The 18,350-nt window shown below is 68.0% G+C and overlaps 3 protein-coding genes across 6 annotated transcripts; all 3 read right to left on the bottom strand.

Annotated features, from left to right (window-relative positions):
* Positions 1–384: 384 nt before the first annotated feature.
* MAMDC4 (MAM domain containing 4) lies at positions 385–9,094 on the bottom strand. The gene is made up of 28 exons (XM_038548718.1): positions 7,325–9,094; positions 7,081–7,254; positions 6,878–7,003; positions 6,628–6,758; positions 6,460–6,544; positions 6,178–6,303; positions 5,941–6,075; positions 5,780–5,868; positions 5,530–5,703; positions 5,155–5,239; positions 4,893–5,072; positions 4,676–4,804; positions 4,412–4,543; positions 4,199–4,320; positions 4,008–4,116; positions 3,760–3,876; positions 3,498–3,632; positions 3,250–3,386; positions 2,953–3,172; positions 2,747–2,884; positions 2,543–2,661; positions 2,370–2,460; positions 2,016–2,162; positions 1,744–1,878; positions 1,521–1,648; positions 1,338–1,446; positions 696–874; positions 385–566 (listed from the first exon to the last, which is right to left on the bottom strand). Exons 1-28 carry the CDS (start codon positions 7,725–7,727, stop codon positions 525–527), a joined length of 3,897 nt encoding a protein of 1,298 aa, XP_038404646.1. The 5' UTR covers positions 7,728–9,094; the 3' UTR covers positions 385–524.
* Positions 9,095–9,214: 120 nt separating this feature from the next.
* PHPT1 (phosphohistidine phosphatase 1) lies at positions 9,215–10,675 on the bottom strand. 2 transcript variants are annotated; one of them, XM_038548717.1, is made up of 3 exons: positions 10,455–10,675; positions 9,937–10,061; positions 9,215–9,434 (listed from the first exon to the last, which is right to left on the bottom strand). In XM_038548717.1, exons 1-3 carry the CDS (start codon positions 10,612–10,614, stop codon positions 9,342–9,344), a joined length of 378 nt encoding a protein of 125 aa, XP_038404645.1. In that variant the 5' UTR covers positions 10,615–10,675; the 3' UTR covers positions 9,215–9,341. The 2 variants fall into 2 exon arrangements, with proteins under 2 accessions (XP_038404645.1, XP_038404644.1); XM_038548716.1 differs by having other exon boundaries at positions 9,217–9,434; positions 9,937–10,188; positions 10,455–10,584.
* Positions 10,676–12,538: 1,863 nt separating this feature from the next.
* Positions 12,539–17,492, bottom strand: AJM1 (apical junction component 1 homolog). 3 transcript variants are annotated; one of them, XM_038546162.1, is made up of 3 exons: positions 17,371–17,492; positions 15,711–15,794; positions 12,539–15,635 (listed from the first exon to the last, which is right to left on the bottom strand). In XM_038546162.1, the coding sequence occupies exon 3, from the start codon at positions 15,574–15,576 to the stop codon at positions 12,649–12,651; it is 2,928 nt and encodes a 975-aa protein (XP_038402090.1). In that variant the 5' UTR covers positions 15,577–15,635; positions 15,711–15,794; positions 17,371–17,492; the 3' UTR covers positions 12,539–12,648. The 3 variants fall into 3 exon arrangements, with proteins under 3 accessions (XP_038402090.1, XP_038402092.1, XP_038402091.1); XM_038546164.1 differs by lacking the exon at positions 17,371–17,492 and adding an exon at positions 16,893–17,163; XM_038546163.1 differs by lacking the exon at positions 17,371–17,492 and adding an exon at positions 16,893–17,163 and having other exon boundaries at positions 12,539–15,794.
* Between the last annotated feature and the right edge of the window lie 858 nt (positions 17,493–18,350).

Below are 18,350 nucleotides of genomic sequence, written 5' to 3' on the forward strand. Positions count from 1 at the left end.
GCTCTCTACTACCTCACACCTGGTTATGTTCCACTTAGTCTGTCACCCGCACCCACCAGGGTTGTTCCCTATCCTAAATCAGATGCAGCATCATCCAACAGGGCAGTGCCTAGGTCAGTCTACAGGGTGGCCTGGGCCGCCTGAGTTTTGGGGTGCCCGCCTGGCCTGGGGCAGGGCTTATCAGGGTCCCACTGTCTGTTTCTGGGTCCTCTAGCCCTTGGCCCCGTCCTGTGTGGCCTGTTACCTGTCACCTGAGTCACTGACAGGTGTGGGAGGTACCCTCAAGCACATCCTTTCAGGCAGGTTGGATTGGTTCTGAGGACCCCAAGAGCCCACTTTCCTGCTGATAGTACAATGCACAGACCTCAGGCCATAAGCAGGGGCTGCCCTCATAGGCCAGGGCATTTATTGTTGGGGTGGGGACCATTCCCAGGCTCGTGGGTGGCAGTGTGGGTGCATTCTGGGGGAGGGGCAGGTGTTACTCTGCGGAGCAGGGCTGATGGGAGCAGGCTTCTCTCAGTCATCTACTGGTTGTCGGTAAGCGAAGCCGGCAGGGTAACACAATCCTAGGTGGGGGGAAGAGGGGCTTCTGAGCGGTGTGTGACAGAGGCGCATGCAGGTGGACAGCCCTGGGCCGGCCAGGAAGCCTTCTCCCCAGTGCCCCTGCCCACCTGTCCCTACCCAGGGGCTCCTACCGCATTGAAGACGATGTTGTCGAAGCCTGAGGCCTCGGCTGCCATCTCGCCCTGCGAGGGGCAGCCCCCCTTCTTCTGCAGCCAGCACCGCCCCACGAGTCCGAGCAGCACCAGGAGGACAAGGATGAGGAGGGCACTGCCGACCATAGTTGGCACTGAGGCGGCCAGTAATGTATCCCCTGTGGGCCGTGGCATATGTCAGCCCTGCCCTGACACCGGAGCATGGGGGTGGCCTGGCCTTGAGGCCCCGCCAGTCGTGCCAGCACAGGGCTCCTGGCCGAGGCCGCTCGTCTCAGCCCCCAATCACCCCTGAGTGAGAACTGGCTCTTGGTCATGAAGGGACAGCAGCCGGCAGGGGCTCCGGGCAGGCTGGTGGTGATCTCTGGCCTGACCAGGCCTTCCTCTGGGGTCTGGCCCCACCTGGGAGGGACGGCCTAGAGGAAGGAGACGCGGGGCCCACTTGGCCTAGCCCAGAAGGGGAGGAGACAGGCACCTGGTGGAGGGATGCGCTGGTGCAGGGCTGGGCCTTGGTCGCTGTCCTGACCTCCTGGGCCTGAGGCAGGGTTGCTGGCAGCCATGTGGGCCACGAGCTGCTGAGCCTGCCAGAGGCTCCGACTAGAGGTGCGACCAGGCAGGGCTTACCCTGGGTGGGTGCAGGCAGCCAGCAGTGCTGCTCTGCCAGGTATTCCACATCATCCAGGGCGATGGGCCCCAGGGCCGGCTGGCCGCTGAGAGTGGCTTCAAACACGATCTGAGCAGGAGAGAGAAGTGGTTGCCTGGAGGAGGACGGGCCCGCCCGAGGTGTCTGGGGCCTCCAGGCCTTACCTGGAACTCCTCAGCACTGGCCACCTCCACCTGGCCTTCCAGCCACTGATGCCGCAGGTGCCCACTGGTGCCCCACACAGCCAACTGGCCCCGCACGCTGCTCAGGAGCACCCTCAGCTCACCCTTATCTGTAGTAGGGGGCCAGGGCGAATCAGGTCCCCAGCCCCTGCCCCTTCCCCTGCCCCCTCCAATGCCCAGGCGCTGCTGCCTCAGCCTCACTCACAGAAGTGCTCCGGAAAGCCCACATGGTACCAGAAGCGGAGGCAGGAGGCCTCAGTCGCAGGCAGGGGCTGGCTGCGCAGCCAGGCTGCCCGGCCTCCTGGACCCAGCACACCCGTTTCAAAGAGAACAAAGTGGCCTAGAAACAACAGAGGGCAGGGCGCCCTGCTCACTGGATGGAATTGGCCCCCCTGACCTGTGACCTTTGACTGTGATGGGAGCCTCGCTTGAGATGGGGTGCATGGACCTGAGGCCCTTTCCCCTGCCCAGACCCACCTGCTTCTGTGCCCAGCGTGTGGTCCACAGGGGGCTGGGGGTAGCGGGAGGGTGTCGCTCCACTACTCCAGTCCCAGCTATAGCTTCCCAGGCCAGGCCAGGGCATGTGGCTCCAGCCACATAAGCCAGCCTCGAAGTCACAGGAAGCTGCAAGAAAGCTGGGTGGTGAGTGGGGGCCACCCCCCCCAGCCCCACCCACGGAGCCCAGCCACTGAGCGGTGCAGTCTGTACCCCTCTCTAGTCTGCTGCCAGGGATGGGGGGCCAGGCTAGGCATCTTGGGGTTGGCATGGAGCTAGTAGCAGTTGTGGGGCATAGCAGAGCCCAGGGCCAGGCCGCCTGGCTGAGGCTCCCACCTGGCTGAGGGCAGGGCCCATCCTGGAGGAGCAGGTCATCCAGCGCAATGTAGGAGTGCTCTGTGCCGGCGGCGACCGCCTCAAATACCACCTGGGCAGGTACAGGGCAGGCAGCGTCGCATGCGGTCCACACGGCCCTCAAAGGCAATGGGCTGCCTGCCCCCAACACTCACCCTCCAGGCCCTCTCGGCCTGCACATCCACACTTCCCAGGCGCCAGGCAAAGCCTCCACGGGCGCTGATGCTGAGCACCTGATACCTCTGGGCTTCCTCCACATGGACCTGCAGGGTGCCTGTCACACCCAGGGGCCAACCTAAGTCAGCCGAGGAAGAAAGGCCACGTGGGGGCCCCCAGGCAGCCTTGGCGCAGCCCCTCACCTGGGTTTCTGAGGCTCAGGTGGTACCAGAAGGTCAGGCAGGCTGGCTGGGCCAGAGGCTGGTGCACCTCTGAGGTCAGGGAGGCCACCTGGCCACGGGGCAGGGCCTGGGGGCTCATGTCCACCACCATGTAGTGCCCTAGGAAGTGTCCGTGTCAGCCTCCATCTGACCCCTCTGCCCAACCCTCCATCACCCCTGACGCGTACCCTGAGCGGTCTCTGTGGTGTGGTCAGTGTGAGGGCCCCGGGAGGCGAGGCCCGTGGCATTGGCCTGGCGTGTCCAAAGGCCCTGGCCCCCACTGGAAAAGCCACAGGCTGAGTCCTCAAAGGAGCACTGCCTGGGGGCCCAGCAGGGCCCGGGCCGCACGGCCACATCGTCCAGTGCCATGGTGCCGTGGTAGCCGTCCCGGAGGCCCTCGAACAGCAGCTGGGGGCAGAGGGGGTCAGTGGTTGTGGGCCTGGCCCACCCCACCCTCCTGCCTCCCCATCAGGCAGGGGCCTTACTTGGTACTTGGTGCCTGAGCCCAGCTGGTGGTGCAGGGTAGTCCAGGCCTTGTGCCAGCGGTTGCCCTGGGTGCTGGTCCGCGACCACAGCAGTACCTCTGCCTCTCCTTCCCGTCTCACTGCCAGGCGCAGTGTCCCTACATGGAGGGCAGGGCAGGAGGGGACCAGAGCCTCCGATGGGCTGAGAGACAGAACAGAGAGCCCCCCAGGCCTCCGTGGAGGCTCTGCCCAGCACCAGGGTCACTCACCAATCTGGGGCCCATGGAGGTGGTACCAGAAGGAGAGACACTCCTGAGGGCCTGAGGGGGCCTGGGGCTGGGTGAGCAGATGGGCGCCAGGGCCCCGGGCCGGGGGGTCCGTTGGGTCCAGGAGCAAGAAGTAGCCTGCAGTGGGGACACTGGGCTGAGCTGCAGAGATGCCAGGTTCCAGGCAGGACTGGGCCCAGTGTGAGGGCCTCCCCTCCCCCTGTAGTCTGAGAGCTGACCCCCAAGGTGGGTGCCCTCACTCTACCTTGGCCTGTGGTGTGGTCGTACCCATGGCCACGGCTCTGGACTCGGCGCCAGTGGGCATCGGTGAGGTGGCCGGTGTGCCAGCCGCACGTGTCCCGCTCAAAGTTACAGGAGATCTCTGTGGGGAGTGGGGCAGGGAGGGGTCAGCACCCTCGAGCATCCCCCTGCCCCCCTCGTGTCCTGAGAGGGTGGGAGACTTGTCCTGCTTGGGGTGGTCTGGGTGGTAGGCCCCGGGGTTGGGACTAGGACCTGAGTCCTGCATGGCTGCCGCGGGGCTGCAGTCCTTCAGGGTCACGTCGTCCACTCCGGCACCCTGTTGGCCAGGGCCGTCCAAGTCCACCAGCCCAACCAACTCCAGCTTTGTGAGAAGCAGCAGGGAGGGGGCTGTGAGGTCAGGCCTGGCTCTGTGCACCCCCTGCCCCCCAGGCTGCCCTGCTCACCCGGAAAGGCCGGCGGCGTGCCCCCAGCAGGATGGTATCCACCTTCCAGCCCCTGTCGCCGCTCGGGGCCTGCCATACCAGCTCACGGCTGTCGCCCTCCACCACCACCAGGGCCAGGAAGCCTGGCCGAGGGGATCATGGTGGGTCCTCCCAGACCGTCCCCCGACCCCCTCCTGCAGGCACACCCAGGAGCTCCTGTTGGCCTTGGGGTACCTTGAGGGTGACCATGGAAATAGTAAGCCACACGGAGCTCACAGCGGGGGCCTGAGGGGCCCAGGGCAGGTGTGAGGACCCGGGCCTCTGCCGCCAGCTGGCCCCAGGCCCTCTGCAAGGACAGGACGTGCCCTAAGAAAGAGCCAGGTTTGTCAGAGACAGTTCCCGCCAGGGACCCCCCCAGCTCGGACACAGTCCCTGGGGGAAGAGGCCAGCAAAGACCTCTTGGGGGGCACAGCCCACAGGCAGGGCCCTGGGCCTCACCAGCCGCAACCCCGCCAGCATCTGTGCCTGGGCCCCCGCTCTCCTGGGCCTGGAGACGCCTCCACTGCAGCCGCCCCACGCTGGCATCCTCCCAGCCCCCGGCGGCGGGTGCCTCGAAGTCCGTGGTCCCTGGAACAGCAGCCAGCACCCAGTGGTGGCGGGAGGGCACAGAGGATGAGAGGCGCTCCCCCCCCTCCTGGCTCCAGCCACCACTCACCACATTCCTGCTCATCCTCGCCCCCCTCACACTGTTGCTGGAAGTCACAGTGCTGCTCTGGGGGGATGCACAGTTCCCCACAGGAAAGATGTCCGGGCTCGCAGAAGTCCTGAGGTGGCAGGCTGGATGGCTGGGGCTGGAGGGCCAGGGCCCAGAGCCCACGAGGCGGGCTGGACAGCTCTGTGGGGGCAGACCAGGAGTCAGGGGTGGGGTGGGGCTTCTCCTGGGGATGGAGGGATGGACAGAGGGCTCGACGGCCCACCTGGAACTGGCTGGCAGTGTTCTGACAGAATGAGGTCATCCAGGCTCAGGACGCCCCCTGGGCCCGTGTGCCCTGTGAGCAGGATCTGAGGACACAGGGGGTCAGGGTGTGCCCCGGCGCCTCTGTCCTCCCAGGTCTGCTGGCTCCAGCCCTCTCCCCACCTCCCCTGTCCTCCCCCGCCCCCCCCCCCCCCCCCCCCCCCCCCCGCCAGCCCTGCAAGAGGTGGGAGTGACTGTTCCTTCCCAAAGGCCTCTTCCCTGGGCTCGTTGACCACCAAACCAGCTTCCCGCTAAGGTAGCTCCCGGGACAGCAGCCAGTGTCTGTGGGGACCCCTGGACCCCCTCCCCCACCACCTGCTGCTCTCTCAGGCCTCACCCGGAAGGGGTGCTCGCTCTGGATGTCGACCCGGTCTCGGACCCAGGCAGCCCCCAGCTCCCCGCAGCGCCGGCGCAGCAGGATGGAGACCTGGGGTGAGCCTGGGTTCTCCATCTGCAAGAAGAGCTGGAGGGAGCCGTGCTCGGATCCGTGCAGGTAGTAATAGAAGACGAGCTGAGGACAAGCCCAGGAAGGTCAGGGGGCCCCTGGAGCCTGGGCCCCGGGGGAAGGTGGGGGCCACCTGCCTCACCGAGCAGTTGTGTGCACCCGAGGCTTGGAATATGGGGCTGGAGAGGACGGCAGGGCTGCTGGGCTCGGCCACGGAGACCAGGAAGAAGCCTGGGGAGAGACTGGTGTGGGCAAGGGGGGGTGGGGGGACTGGGGGTGCCCCAGCCTGTGGGTCCCACTCACCCTGTGCACTGTTCTGGCTGTGGTCCCTGTGTGGCCAGGCTGGATGCCAGGCGCCTGTGCTGTGGTTCCGCGCCCAGCCCTCCAAGTGGTTCCACAGACCCAGGCCCATCTCAAAATTGGTGGCTATGTGGTGGCCTGGGGCAGGTGGGGAGAGGGGAGCAGGTCTCAGGCTGCCAGCAGGGCCTCTCCTCCACCCGCTCCCGCCCCACCAGGTTCTCAGGGGGCCCTGCAGCTCACGGCAGGAGTATGCGTCCTCGTCAGAGCGGTCCCCACAGTTGTCCTCCCCGTCGCACAGCTGGTGGGGCGCCACACAGGCCAGGTTCTGGCAGTGGTGATGCCCCAGGGGGCAGTGGGCCTGGGGGGCTGAGGTCAGGGAGGGGAGCCTATCACCCTGACCCCAAACCCTGGGGGGTGGGGCAGCTGGGGGAGGGGCTGTCAGTGGGGGTGAGCAGGTGAGGGGCTCCTGCTGAGCCACTGCCCCTCCAGGTGTGGGTCCACAGCCTGCGGTGGGGGGCTTACCAGGCAGCCCACAGTCCCTGAAGACCAGGTCGTCCAAGGCCACGGTGCCCCTGTGGGTGGCATTTCGAGTGGCAAAGAAGGTCACCTGAGAAGAGTGGGGTCCTTAGGACTTAAGTCCAGGTCAGACCCTCCCTACTACCCCCACCACCCAGAGCACCCCCAGCTCACCCGGAAGTCATCCTGGATGCGGCCAGTGGTCACCACCAGCTCCTGCCAGCCTGTGCCCCAGGGCCCGGAGCTCTGCCACAGGGTCAAGGTCTCGGCCCTGTGGGTCAGCTCTAGCCGCAGTTCAGCCACAGCTGTAATGGGAGGACGGTCCTGGGGAGGCTTAGGCCTTGGCCGCTTGTCCCTCGGGGGGTGCCCCCCAGGCCCTGCAGCAGCCCTCCCTCCTTCTGGACTTTCCCTGCAGGGCACCCACCTCCAGCGGCCACATGGTACCAGAGCCTCAGCTCACAGGTAGGGGCCGCATTCCACAGGACAGGAGAGCGCAGGGTGGCACCAGCGGCCTCTTTCCCACGGTGGATGCCAACAACCATGTACCAGCCTGGCCCAGCAGAAAGGTCAGGTGGTGGGGCTAGAATGGGTGTGGGGGCGCATCTTGGAGACCCACCCAGGCCTCACCAAGGTCTGTGCCAAGGGTGTGGTCAGAGCGTGGCCCCAGGGCCTCAAGCGTGGCTCCTGCCCGGTCCCGGAGCCAGCTGTAGCCCGAGGTGCTGATGTCCCGCCAGCCGCAGGAGTCCTGCTCAAAGTCGCAAGCGAACGGGACACCTAAGGCAGGTGAGGCTGCGTGGTAACCTGTGGAGCACGAGGTCAGCAGTGCCTGCTGAGGGCTGGCCCACCTGCCTCCTGCCCAGCCTCAGCTCACCGCACTGGGTCTCGTCGGAGCAGCCCGGGCAGTCACACACAAAGTTGCACGTGGCCTCACCAGGGGCCCTGCAGGTGCTGGGGGTCCAGGCCCGGCCTGGGGACCCTGCTGCTGGCAGAGAGACAGCCAGGTGGCCGGAGTCAGGATGCCCCCCAAACCCAGGCAACCCACAGTGTTGTCTACCTGCTTTGGGGCCCTGGGGGCCAAGAGGGCAGGTAGGGGAGGGGGCTGGGTCCTGCTGTCTGGGGCTCCCAGTCAGGGCCCCGCAGAGTACATCTGGCCTGGGAGATGGTGGCAGCATGTCGGGATCAGGGAGGGTGTGTGCACGGGACCAAGGGCCCCCGACATGGGAGCCCCCTGAAGGGGGAGCAGAGCCCAGGCTGCCCTGGACCCAAGACTCCATTTGGTTGCACTGGTGGAGTAAGGTCTGCCTCCAGGGCCCCCTTGCCTTGGGACCTGTGGACACTGGGGCCAGGGGAAACAGAATTCTTGCCCCTTTCCCGAAAGCTTGTTCTGTTCCCCCAGCACCCAGGCCCTTGCACCCTCCTGCCCTGCAGGGCTAGCATCTATGCCCAGGGCTGGCCCTGCTTCGGCAGCTAGATCTGACAACTCACCCAGGAGCAGGACCAGGGCAGGTAGGAGGTGGCCAGGCAGCGGCATGGTGGGTTCCCAGGGGGAAGGAGGCCAAGAGACAGGGTGCTTGCTGGGCAGCCTGGTGGCTATTTTGCCTGGTTGTCTGCCTGTGGCCCCACAGGCTGACTCTGCTCTACCTGGAGACTGGGGACCCAGCCCCTTCTGTACCTGCTGCCTGTTAGCAGGCCCCACCCTGTGGTGCTGAGGATGAACATCCGGTTGTAAAAGTGTCCAGGAGAGGGGCCCCTGGCCCAGGTAGGCTCCCACCTGCCCAGTGCCTTCAGACCAAAGGTCAGGCCCCAGGTATTGTGCCCTCTGCTGCCCAGCCCTGCTCAGTGGAGGCCCCGCTGGAAGAAGCACTGTGGTGCCACGGGCCATGGCCACCCTGCCCCTACTCAGGCCTTGAGGTCTCCCAGAGCTTGGAGCAGGTACCCAGCGTGGCCTAGTTCCCTGCCCCAAGCAGTTGGGGTCTTCACCCTTCAGTGTTTAGTCCTTGGCCTCCTGTCGGCTTATTCCCGTAGAAATCACAATTGTTAATCTGGCAACAATCATTTGGGCAGTGTGGCTGGTGTTGCCAGGCACAGGCCCTGATGTCTGGGTCCCGTTTACCACTGTGCCCCCAGGAGCTCATCCCCTCAGACCCGTCTCCTAATCTGTGAGATGTAGTCACAGCAGTGCCGGCCTGGAGCAGCTCCCGTGAGGCCCCGTGAGCTCATGCAAGGCAGGCGCCACAAGATGCACCCACGTTCACGGGGAGCCCCAAGGCGAGCCCCGCTCAGCTGTGCCTGACTCCCCCTACACCCAGTTTATCTCCCCACGGCCCTGGGAGACTGGAGCCTGTGGCCGCAGGGCAGGTGCCATGGGACCGGTCTTGGAAGGGGTCCTGGGTCGCTCCACACGTGACTTCAAACAGCAGATCACGAGGGGACCCTGATGTCGGCTGGCCCCGAGGGACCTGGTGCTACTTCCTTGCGCAAGGGCTCCGAGCGCTTCCTCCCAGGTGTCCTTGGACAAAGGAACCACGTGGAAGAGCAATCAGGTCATAAATGGGGGCAGTGTTGCAGGGCCCCTTATCAGACCACAAGGGCTGAGTGTGCACTGCCACTCCCTGGGGCCCCCCTGATGTGGAGCCAGGTGAGGAGCAGTCGGCAGGGGCCTCGCTGCTTCCAGGGCTGCCTCCAGCTCTCTGCCGTCTACCCTCTCTGGTCAGGGGTCCCCAGGGCTGACTGGGAAACAGAAGAGTCAAGACACACAGCATCTGGGGAACAGCAGGAGCGATAACATTTTTAATTCCTGTGGGTGAGGCAAATCTGGGCACTTGGGCCAGGCCACTGTGGGTCTCCACTGCCTGGCCAGGGGAGAAAGCTGGCCCGTGGAACAGGCCTCAGTAGCCATCATCGGCCCAGGTGACCTCGTAGTCAGGATACATGGCTTTGATCTTCTCGGTGGAGATGGAGTGTTGGGCGCGGCCATAACCCTGAAGAGAGAAGCCAATCTCACAGCCCCCTCCTGGCCCTGGGCATCCACCAGTAGCAACACCCAGGAGCCGGCCTGCGGCGGGGTCCCCGGGGGGAAGCCAAACACGGTTGTCCCCCACTGGCTGTGCAGCCCATGAAGCTCTCCTGGGGAAAGGCGGCTATAGGGTGAGAGGTCCTGGAGAATGGGCCCTGAGCTAGAGTGCAGCCTAGGTGCCCAGAGAGCCCGGGCTGTCACTGCAGCTTGGAGAAGGAAGAGGGAGGGGTGTCTGAGCTTCACCCCAAGAACCGGAGGACGGTGGCGGCCCAGCCAGGCCTCCTGTAGGAACAAGACAAGCCCCCTGGCCCAGCAGTGGCCTCCCCGCCCCTCACCCCCCGTGGGAAACGGGCAAGTCCCTGGAGGGAAAGGGTCTGCAGCTGGGCTGGCACCGCCCCCCCAACCGGTTACAGGGTGTGAGGGCTCCTGAGAGCTGGTCTCTCCTCCTGCCCGGGGCGTGGGCTCACCATGGAGTAGCCATACACGTGGATCTTCTTGTCCTGGCTCTGGTGGGAGATGCGCCCGCCTCCGAGACACTCACAGCTATAGCCCTTTTTCTGCATATCTCCAGATACCTTGTCATAGATGTCGGCTGGACAGGGGAGGCGGCTCAGCACGGGCCGCGGCCACCGGAGGAGCCCCTCCGGGCCGAGACCCCAGGAGGGGAGGCAGGCGTGCACCCGGGCAAGAGAGCGGGGTCTAGGAGAGAGGGCTCGGGCCTTGCCCGCCAGAAGCCCCCCTCAAGCCAGCCCAGAATCAGACCTGGTGGGTGGGGGATCAGCTCTCCAACCCCTCAGCCCCTCCCCCAGCCGGCTGGCCCCGCCCTTCAGCCCCACCTCGACCCTGTTGGCCCCGCCCCCACCCAAGCCTGTGGACACAGCCCGGGTCATCAGCTCTGCTCCGACCCTGTTGGCCCCGCCCAGGCCTCAGCCCCACCCCGAACCTGTTGGCTCCGCCCCCAACAGCCGGCTGGCTCCGCCCTCACCGTGGTACTCGGCCCACTTGTAGCCGCGCACGATCTCCTTGCTCTCCTCGGCCGGGGTCTCGGAAGGCGGCGCCGCATGGACTCGAATTAGCACGTATTTGAAGATGCCATCGGAATCGATGTCCACATCGGCGATCTGGGCGAGGTCCGCGGCCGCCATGTTCCCCACAGCCCGCCGCCCCTGCACGCCGCGGCCCTTCCCCCGCGGTCCCGGGTCGAGTCAACCTGCGGGAGGCGGGCCCTGGGACCCCGGGGCCAATCGCGCGGGGGCATGCTGCCCGAGCCCAGAGCCTCCGCCAATCGTGCGGCCGACCTGCCGCGCGAGCTGGCCAATGGCAGCCTAGCTCCTTGCAACTGAGGCCACGCCCGCCCTCTTAAAGGGGCCAGGCCCGGGAATGGGTGGTGACCATTGCAGCCCGCCCAGCAGTTCTGTCCTAGCCGGACAGTGCCGGACTCCCATCTAGGGGTCGAGAGGGGGCATCCCTGAAGGCCTGGGACACGGGCCGGCCCTGGCCCCTCCTCCTCGGTCCCCCACCCCCGCGTCCCCAAGGCCTCACTCTTCGTCCTCCCCTCGTCCTCCCCCCACCTCTCCAAGCCTCCCTCACCATCCTCCCACCACTCCCCAAGTCCTCCTTCCTTATCCTCCCACTATGTCCCAAGTCCTCCCTCTGTGTTCTCCCACCGCGCCCCAAGGCCCTCCTCCCTTCCCTCCTGTGCCCACCCAGCCCAGCCGGTCGGAGGGCCAACCTCCCATCCCACCCCCTGCTCCCCTCACCCCCAAAGATGAAGCAAGGGCTATATTCGAGTTCTGTTTTACTTGGTTCCAAAGCGTTCGCCCCCTGGCAGGGATCCCGTCCAGGGTCGCTCCTGGCCAGCCAGGCTTTGGGCTTTGGGCTTTGGGCCGAAACCTCAGGAGGCCGCGAAGGCGGGTGGGGTGAGCGGGGCGCGTGGCCGGTGCAAACGCGCTAGGTGGAGGCAGGTGCGCAGGCATTGGGGGATGGACGGGAGTGCAAGGATGGCAGGGGGCGGGGGCGAGCGGGGAAGAGCCGGGAGCAAGGGCGTGGGGATGGTGTCCTTTCCTGGCCCCATGGGGAGTGCTGGGGGTTCCGGGAGGGCTCATGCGAGGCCCGGCCTAGTACCCTCAGGTCACTCGCGCTATGGACCTAGGGCCAGGCGGATGAGTGGAGCCCGGCCCCCGGCCTCGTGTCTCCAGCCCACGGCTTAGGGTAAGGCCACCCCTCCATGGGACACCCCCGGGGGCACCCGCTCCCACTGGGAATGTCCAGCCCTGTTGGAGCCCCCCTCTGGACGGCCTTGAGGGTCCCTCGCGCTCATCCATCCCATGCGTCTTTCCTCCTCCCCTCTGCCCTGGCCGGGCTGGATCCTGCCAGCGCCCCCTCCCAGGTGCCCCTTTCCTGTGTCTGGGTGTCCTGCGCCTGGGCTGAAGCCCTCCGCCCCTCCATAGCTGCTTATCCCAAACTCTCCTGCAGGGCCCCGTCAGGACAGGAGGGCGGCCAGCGCCGCCGCCGATGTGCGGGCTCGGGAGCTTGCGGTTCTCCATCCGGGGCCTGAGCCAGAGGGAACAGCCGTGCAGAGACACACACACAGCGGGACTGGTCAGGGTGTCCTCCAGAGAGGACACGCGCCCCAACCCACAGGAGGCTGGTTGGGCACGTTCAAGGGATGGGACTGGCTTTGGTCAACCCGGGATCCTGGGTCCCGCGACCAGGATTGGAGGGTCCAGGGAGGCCTTGCGGACGTCCGGAAATGGGCTGACCTATCTTTGCGGGGGGTCTGCGGTAGTGACCTCTCCGCGAGAAGGCAGGGCCGGGCGGTCCTCGGGCCCACCCCGCCTCCCAGCGGGGAGCACCAAGCGGCCGAGGACCGGCCTCGGGGAGGCCCCAGGGCTGGCTGTGGGGGGGCTGTGGAGAACGCGAGGGGGCGGGGTCTGGGCGGAGCTTGTGGCGAACAAGAGGACGGCCCGGGGGCTGGGCGGGGCTCCTGGTGGGCGGGGCGGGCGGGCGGAGCTCGGGGGCGGGCCCTGCGGGAGCTGCGCGGACCCCGAGCGGGCTGTGTGGGGCTCGAGGTGGGCCTGGGGGGGTGGGCCTGGGGGGTGGGCCTTACGTGGACCAGGCGGGGTCGGGGTGGGCTGGCCCTGAGCGGGCTGGACCGAGCCCGGGCGCGACCCTACGGCTCACATAATGTCATCTAGCAGGTTGGCGCTGGCCACCCAGTCGAGCGCGCGCGGCTCGGAGGCCGCCATGATCATGCACATGAAGGGGCGGCCGGTGCGCCGGTCCGTGGGGTAGATGGTGGTGGGCGTGAAGCGCCGGTTGGCCTCGACGAACTCGCAGAGCTGCTCGTAGACGCGCGGGAACTCGTGGCGCAGGAAGACGCCGCGCAGCCGCAGCTCGCGCTGGATGTGGATGAAGGCGACCTCGCGCGCGCGCCGGCCGGCTTCGCCGTCTTGGTCCAGGCCCGCCGTGCCGGGCGGCGGGGTCAGGATCAGCGTCTCCATATCGGGCTCGCGACCCCGAGCCGGGGGCGGACGCGCGGGGCTGCCGGCCGCCAGCGCCACCTTGGCGAACTTGCGTACGGTGGGCCCAGGGCTGCGCGGCGCGGGCGCGGGCCGGGCGGAGGAGCCGGGGGGCGCGGCGCCGGGGCCCACGGCCACCGACACGCTGAGCAGGAAGCACTCGGCCGGCTCGTAGAGGCGCCCGGCGGCCGCCAGCTCGCGCGCATAGCTGCCCAGGGGCGCTGCGTGTGTGGCCAGCTCGCGCAGCGACAGGTAGGTGGGCGACAGCAGCAGCCCCTCGAGGCCGAAGCGCAGGAAGTTGTCAGCAGAGCCCGGGCTCGGGAAGCCCAGAAAGAGCACGCCGCGACCGCGCGACAAGAAGCCCACACGGGCGATGCGCGAGAAGGCGCGGTGCACTGGGCCGCTGTCCCGGCAGAACTGCAGTACGTGGCGACACACGCTGCCCACGCGGCCGTACACGCAGCGCGCCTTGTGTGCGTCCCAGTCCTCGCGGCGGCACAGGCGCGAGCAGTAGTAGGTGTAGCAGCTGTGGCAGGACTTGAAGTAGAGGCAGGCGTTGAACATGGTCTCGGTGCGCCGGCAGCGCGCGTTGGAGCACGTCATCAGGTCATCCTCATCCGCACTGGGCTCCGGGGACGCGTCGGCCGCCTGTCCCGAGCCCGCGGGCTCCTCGGCGCTGCCGGCTGACGCAGGGGGCGATCGCGGAGCCAGCGCGGGGGCCCCGGGACCCGCGGGCCGAGAGTCCAGCAGGCGGCGCAGCTGGCGGCCCGGCCCATCCGCCGCGGGCTCCGGGGCTTGGCCGGCGGGGGGCCGAGAGTCGATGACCAGGTCGGTGATGAGCTCGTCCAGCTGCTCGAGGCTGCGCTGGCGGCCACCGGTGGGGGCTTCGGGGGCGGCGGGTGGGGTCGGCCGGGTTCGCCCCCCTGGCAATTCCCAGCCCCTGGCAGTCGGGCGCTCCGCGGCGCGCAGATCGTTGTCGGTGATGGTGATCTCAGGTGTGACGTACCAGTTGCGGCCCAGGCCCTCGCCCACGCGGCTCTTCTCCGACAGCGAGGTCTCGGACAGTGACAGTGCTGCATAGCGTCTGGGCGAGGTGGACAGGTTCACAACAACCGGGGCACGCCGGCCTTCAGGGGATGCACCCCGCGGTTCCCGTGTCTCGCGCCCCAGCAGGTTCTCGTAGCTGCGGCCCCGGCCCAGGGGGTCCTCCCGGCGCAGCCCAGGCACCAGGATGTTGTCCCAGGAGCGAGAGTAGTGGCGGCTGTCAGTGGCCAGCCGGGGTGGGCTGGTGCCGGTGCCCCCGTGCCAAGAGGCAAGCAGGGGGCCAGGGTCCGGGGGAGGCACCACCTGCAGGGTGCGGTAAGGCCGCAGGCCCCAGTCGACCCAGGCGGGGCTGCTGCGCGGGTGTGGGTAAGTCCGAGCCAGGGCGTCGCGGTCGCGGTACCGTCCGAAGTCCTCTGTGTAGAAGTGGTGGAGAGCGGGGTGGGCCCGCGGGTCCTCGGGAGCATAGCGTGGGCCGCAGGGAGGGCCGTAGGCTCGGGTGGCCTCCCCATAGTAGGACCGGGAGGGCGGCTCCTGGACTGGGAAGGTGCGCACTTCCCCTGCATAGTAGCTGCTGCCGCGCCTGGGGCTGGGGACGGGGGGCTCCTCCGGCGGGAAGGGCCTGCCGTAGTAGCTGTCGAAGGGCGGCCCCGGGCTGGCGGGGAAGCTGCCGGGGTGGCCCTCGGGTTCCTCCGTGTAGAAGAACTGGGTGGGGCCTGGAGGCGTGGTGAAGGACGGGCCACGGCGCTCTGTGTAGTCCCGGGGCCCAGGCAGCGGGCCATCGCAGTACAGCGCCCGGGGATCCGCGCAGTACGTGTCACTGGGGGTGGGGGTGCGCGACAGCGCCATGTGACGCGGCCCGGGCACCGTGAGGCCGTGGAACTGCGGGGCGGCGCGTGCCCAGGGCGTGGTCTCCGTCGGCCCGCAGGACCGCGAGCCCCGGGCAGTGTGCTGCAGCACCGCATCGTCGGGCTTGATGTCCAGGCGGCAGCGGACGTGGGGTGCGGGCCCGGCGGGCGGCTCCGGGGGCGCACAGCGGCCGGTGGCGGCGCACAGGGGCGCGATGCGGCCAGGGACGCCCCGCTGCGGCTGCAGCTTGATGGGGTGCAGCTCGTTGGCGAGTGCGCGCAGCGCGGGGTACGCTGGCTCCCGGTGTGGCGAAGCCTCCGCCCGCGCAGTCCGCTGGGCTTCCCGGCCTCGGCGCGGCAGCACGGGCGGCGAGGCGGGAGCGGGCGCCAGGCCCGGGGGCGCGCGGGGCGCACTCTTGGAGCGGGCGCGGCGCCGGGGATCCGCGTCGCGGGGCCGGGAGCGCTGCGCGGCGGGCTCCGGGGGCGGCGGCTCCATGCGGGCTTCCATGGCCACCCCGTCCAGCGCCTCCAGGAAGTCGAAGCTGCGGCAGTGGCGCTTGTTGAAAGGCGCGGGCACAGCCGGCGGGGCCACGGAGCGCTCACATGGTGGGCGCCGCGATGCGGGCCCCGGGGCCGCCACCTTGATGTCCTGGTACACGGTCGACACCAACAGGTCTGGTGGGTCCGTGCGGGTCATCTTAAAAGAGGTCCCCAGGCTGGCGGCTGCAGCCTACTCTGCCTTGGGGGGCCTTGGCCCTGGTGGGAGATGCGGGTCAGGGTGGTCCCCCTGCAGCCTGGGTCCAGCTACACCCCTGCACTGTCCTGACTTACCTGGGACGCCGGGGACACAGCAGTCCTGGCTGCAGGCCTTGGCTGAGGCCACAGGCACCTGCTCCATGCCGGCATCAGAGGCACCTGCAGGAGGAACTCAGTCATTGGCCACTCCGCTGCTGCCCCTTTCTGCTGGGGTGGAGCCAGTCAGCCAGAAAGGCTGTGCCATTGCTGTGCTTCCCAAGCTCCTCCCCGGGGCCTGTGTCCCTGGTTGGCTCCTCTGCCCCCACTAATAACCATTGGGCAGGTTTGGGTGGAACCCCTTTGCTGGGGCAGGAAAAATGGGGGGGGGGGGTGGTCCCAGCAGGAATAACTGAATCCTAATGTGAGATTTACAGATTTCTTTAAGGTGTTGGCATCTCAAGACCCATTGGTGACTGAAGACCCCCCTCCAGTGGCCAGTGCAGAGCAAGCCCTCCGGCGGTGCTGAGAGGGCATCCCTGGCCCCTAGCCTGAACCAGCTCTGCACAGTCACTGTGCCTCCCTGCCCACCTGCTGACCAGGTGGGGCATGGGGTCCTGCTGTGGCAGCTGCACTGGGACCAAGCCCCAGTCATAAGGCCCCAGGGGGGGCCAAGATGACCCCGTCAGGTCCTGGCACAGCCCCTGGGCTGATGGGCTGGCCTGCCCCACTCCTGACCCTCTGTGTGATCCGGGCCAGAATAATGCCCCACAAAGAGCATAGCTGGCCCCTAGAAACCCCTTCTCATTGCAGAAACCTCCCTGATCCCCAGTATCTCTGAGTGGTTGACAGCCACCAAGCTTCTTGGGGTTGTCCTGACAAGGCGCAGGGAGACGGTCCCTGGCTTTGCAGCCTGAACACCGCAGCTTGGAAGCCAGTCACCCGCTGCAGGCCCACGTGGGGGCTGGAGGCCCGAGCTCATGGCTGCCCCTCTTCCCTGAGCCAGGCCACACCACGCAGGAGAGGTTGGGGTGGGTGTGGAGAGCCCCCCCTTACAGCTCCTCAGGAGAGGGCCATCTCCACAGCAGCTCAGGAAGGCTCCATGGCAACCTGAGGTTCCTCTACCCCCACAGCGGGGGCTGGGCAGGGGTCCACTTGGGCCATCTGTACCCCCACCCCCACCCCCGGGGTGCCCAGGGTCTGCACGGGCTGGGCAGGCTCTCCGCCAAGGGAAAGCGGGCCCTGGGCTAAGCAAGGCCTAGCAGGGACCTGGGCCCTCACCTGGCAGGCTCTCTGGTCTAGGGGACCCTCGGCGTCCAGGTGTGCCCGGGGCTTTCTGCCAGCAGGGCTGCTCTTCTGGGGCAGGGCCACCACATCCCCATGCTTGTCCCACCCCAACTGCGGCCTGCTCACAGGACTCGCCCCTTGCTCTCCCGGGTCCATCCTAAGCGCCCCGCGATGGGGGTCCGATGACAGGGCACGAGGCCCCGCCCCAGGGAGGGAACAGCTGGCCTGGCCTCTGCAGCGCCCAGGAGCTGGCCCGGCTGACGCCCCTCCCGCGGCTGTGGGGATGGCCGGCCCTGGCAGGGGTCCCAGGCCTCCCGCGCCCCTCCCGCCCGGCCCTCCCCGCCGCACAGCCCTGCCCCCGCCCTGAGCGCCCCGAGCGGGGACCCGCTGGGGTAGCCCTGGGGTGGGCCCCCGTCCCTGCAGGTGCGCCGCTCGTGATGGCGCCCGGCGGGCAGCGGCCCCCATCCCTCACCTGGACGCCGCTTCCCCGCCGCGCGCCCGGTGGGCTGCGCAGGCCCGCGACCGCTCCGTCTTCCCCACTCCGCGGCGTCCCCGGCACCGGCAGAAGCTTCGAGGCAGCGGCGCGGAGGCCGCCGGCCGCTCAGTGCTGCCCCCGGTGGTGGCCGGCGGGGCTGCACTTAAAGGGGCCGTGCGGCGGGCCTGGGACCCGCGTGGCGGGCCGGGGCTGTGGTGGCGCCCAGCGCCAAGTGAGGAGCCCTCCCTCGGTCCAGGGCGCAGGCAGAGGGCGCAGCCGGGGTGCCTGCGCCCAGGGAGCACCCTGCGGGTCCTGTAGCCCCCGGGTCCAGCCGTACGCAGCGGTGGCTTGGCGGCGGCCTGGGGGCAGGACCCTGGAGGAGCCCCAAGCTCTGGGAATCCTGACAGCTCCGGAATTGACGCCTCCGCTGAGCCCCCGCAGGAGCAGATGGGCCGCTCCGGGCCACTGGCCTGTACTCTGCTCCGCGGCGCTCCAGGTGCCAAACTCTGTAGGCACCTGAGGCCGGATGGGCACCGCTGATGGAGGCCTGGGATGCTCAGCTTGTCCTGGGTGAGGGCCTGCTGCTGGGCCCCCTGGGACCCGCGTCTGGGTGGGTGGAGGGCTGGTCTGTACATGGCCCACTTGCCAACCACGTGGTAACCTCCATCCTCTGGCCCTCTAGCCCCTCCCAAGCAAGACGCTGAGCCCGGGCACAGTCTGACTTGGCAGAGGATTGATTCACAGATGCCCTTGGCTCCCAAGGGCAGGATCCACCCTGTTGTAAATCCAGTAGATCTAGGACCCTGAGCAAGTTCATTTTGTCAGCCTGGTCCCCACCTCTAGTGGGCTCCACTTGGGCAGTCCATCTTGCAGGCTGTGGGCTCAGGGAAGTCCCTAGGGTGTCAGTTTAGTGCCTGGCCCCCAGCCCAGTGACAGTTGCCCTACAGCCTCTAGGGAGCAGACTGTGTAGTGTAGGC

Source organism: Canis lupus, chromosome 9 (assembly GCF_011100685.1).
Source record: "Canis lupus familiaris isolate Mischka breed German Shepherd chromosome 9, alternate assembly UU_Cfam_GSD_1.0, whole genome shotgun sequence".
Lineage (NCBI taxonomy): Eukaryota > Metazoa > Chordata > Mammalia > Carnivora > Canidae > Canis > Canis lupus.

What these genes read in the sequence shown, in the direction of transcription:
- MAMDC4 (XM_038548718.1), bottom strand. Translation starts at nt 7,727, where the DNA reads ATGGAGTCTTGGGTCCAGGGCAGCCTGGGCTCTGCTCCCCCTTCAGGG. An exon ending in ACACTGCCAGCCAGTTCCAG is followed by an intron (nt 5,073 to 5,154) that starts GTGGGCCGTCGA and finishes CTGCCCCCACAG; the next exon opens with AGCTGTCCAGCCCGCCTCGT. An exon ending in TGGGCCCTGCCCTCAGCCAG is followed by an intron (nt 2,163 to 2,369) that starts GTGGGAGCCTCA and finishes GCTTTCTTGCAG; the next exon opens with CTTCCTGTGACTTCGAGGCT.
- PHPT1 (XM_038548716.1), bottom strand. Translation starts at nt 10,532, where the DNA reads ATGCGGCGCCGCCTTCCGAGACCCCGGCCGAGGAGAGCAAGGAGATCG. An exon ending in CAAGTGGGCCGAGTACCACG is followed by an intron (nt 10,189 to 10,454) that starts GTGAGGGCGGAG and finishes CTGGCGGGCAAG; the next exon opens with GCCCGAGCCCTCTCTCCTAG. An exon ending in ACGTGTATGGCTACTCCATG is followed by an intron (nt 9,435 to 9,936) that starts GTGAGCCCACGC and finishes TTCTCTCTTCAG; the next exon opens with GGTTATGGCCGCGCCCAACA.
- AJM1 (XM_038546162.1), bottom strand. Translation starts at nt 15,576, where the DNA reads ATGACCCGCACGGACCCACCAGACCTGTTGGTGTCGACCGTGTACCAG.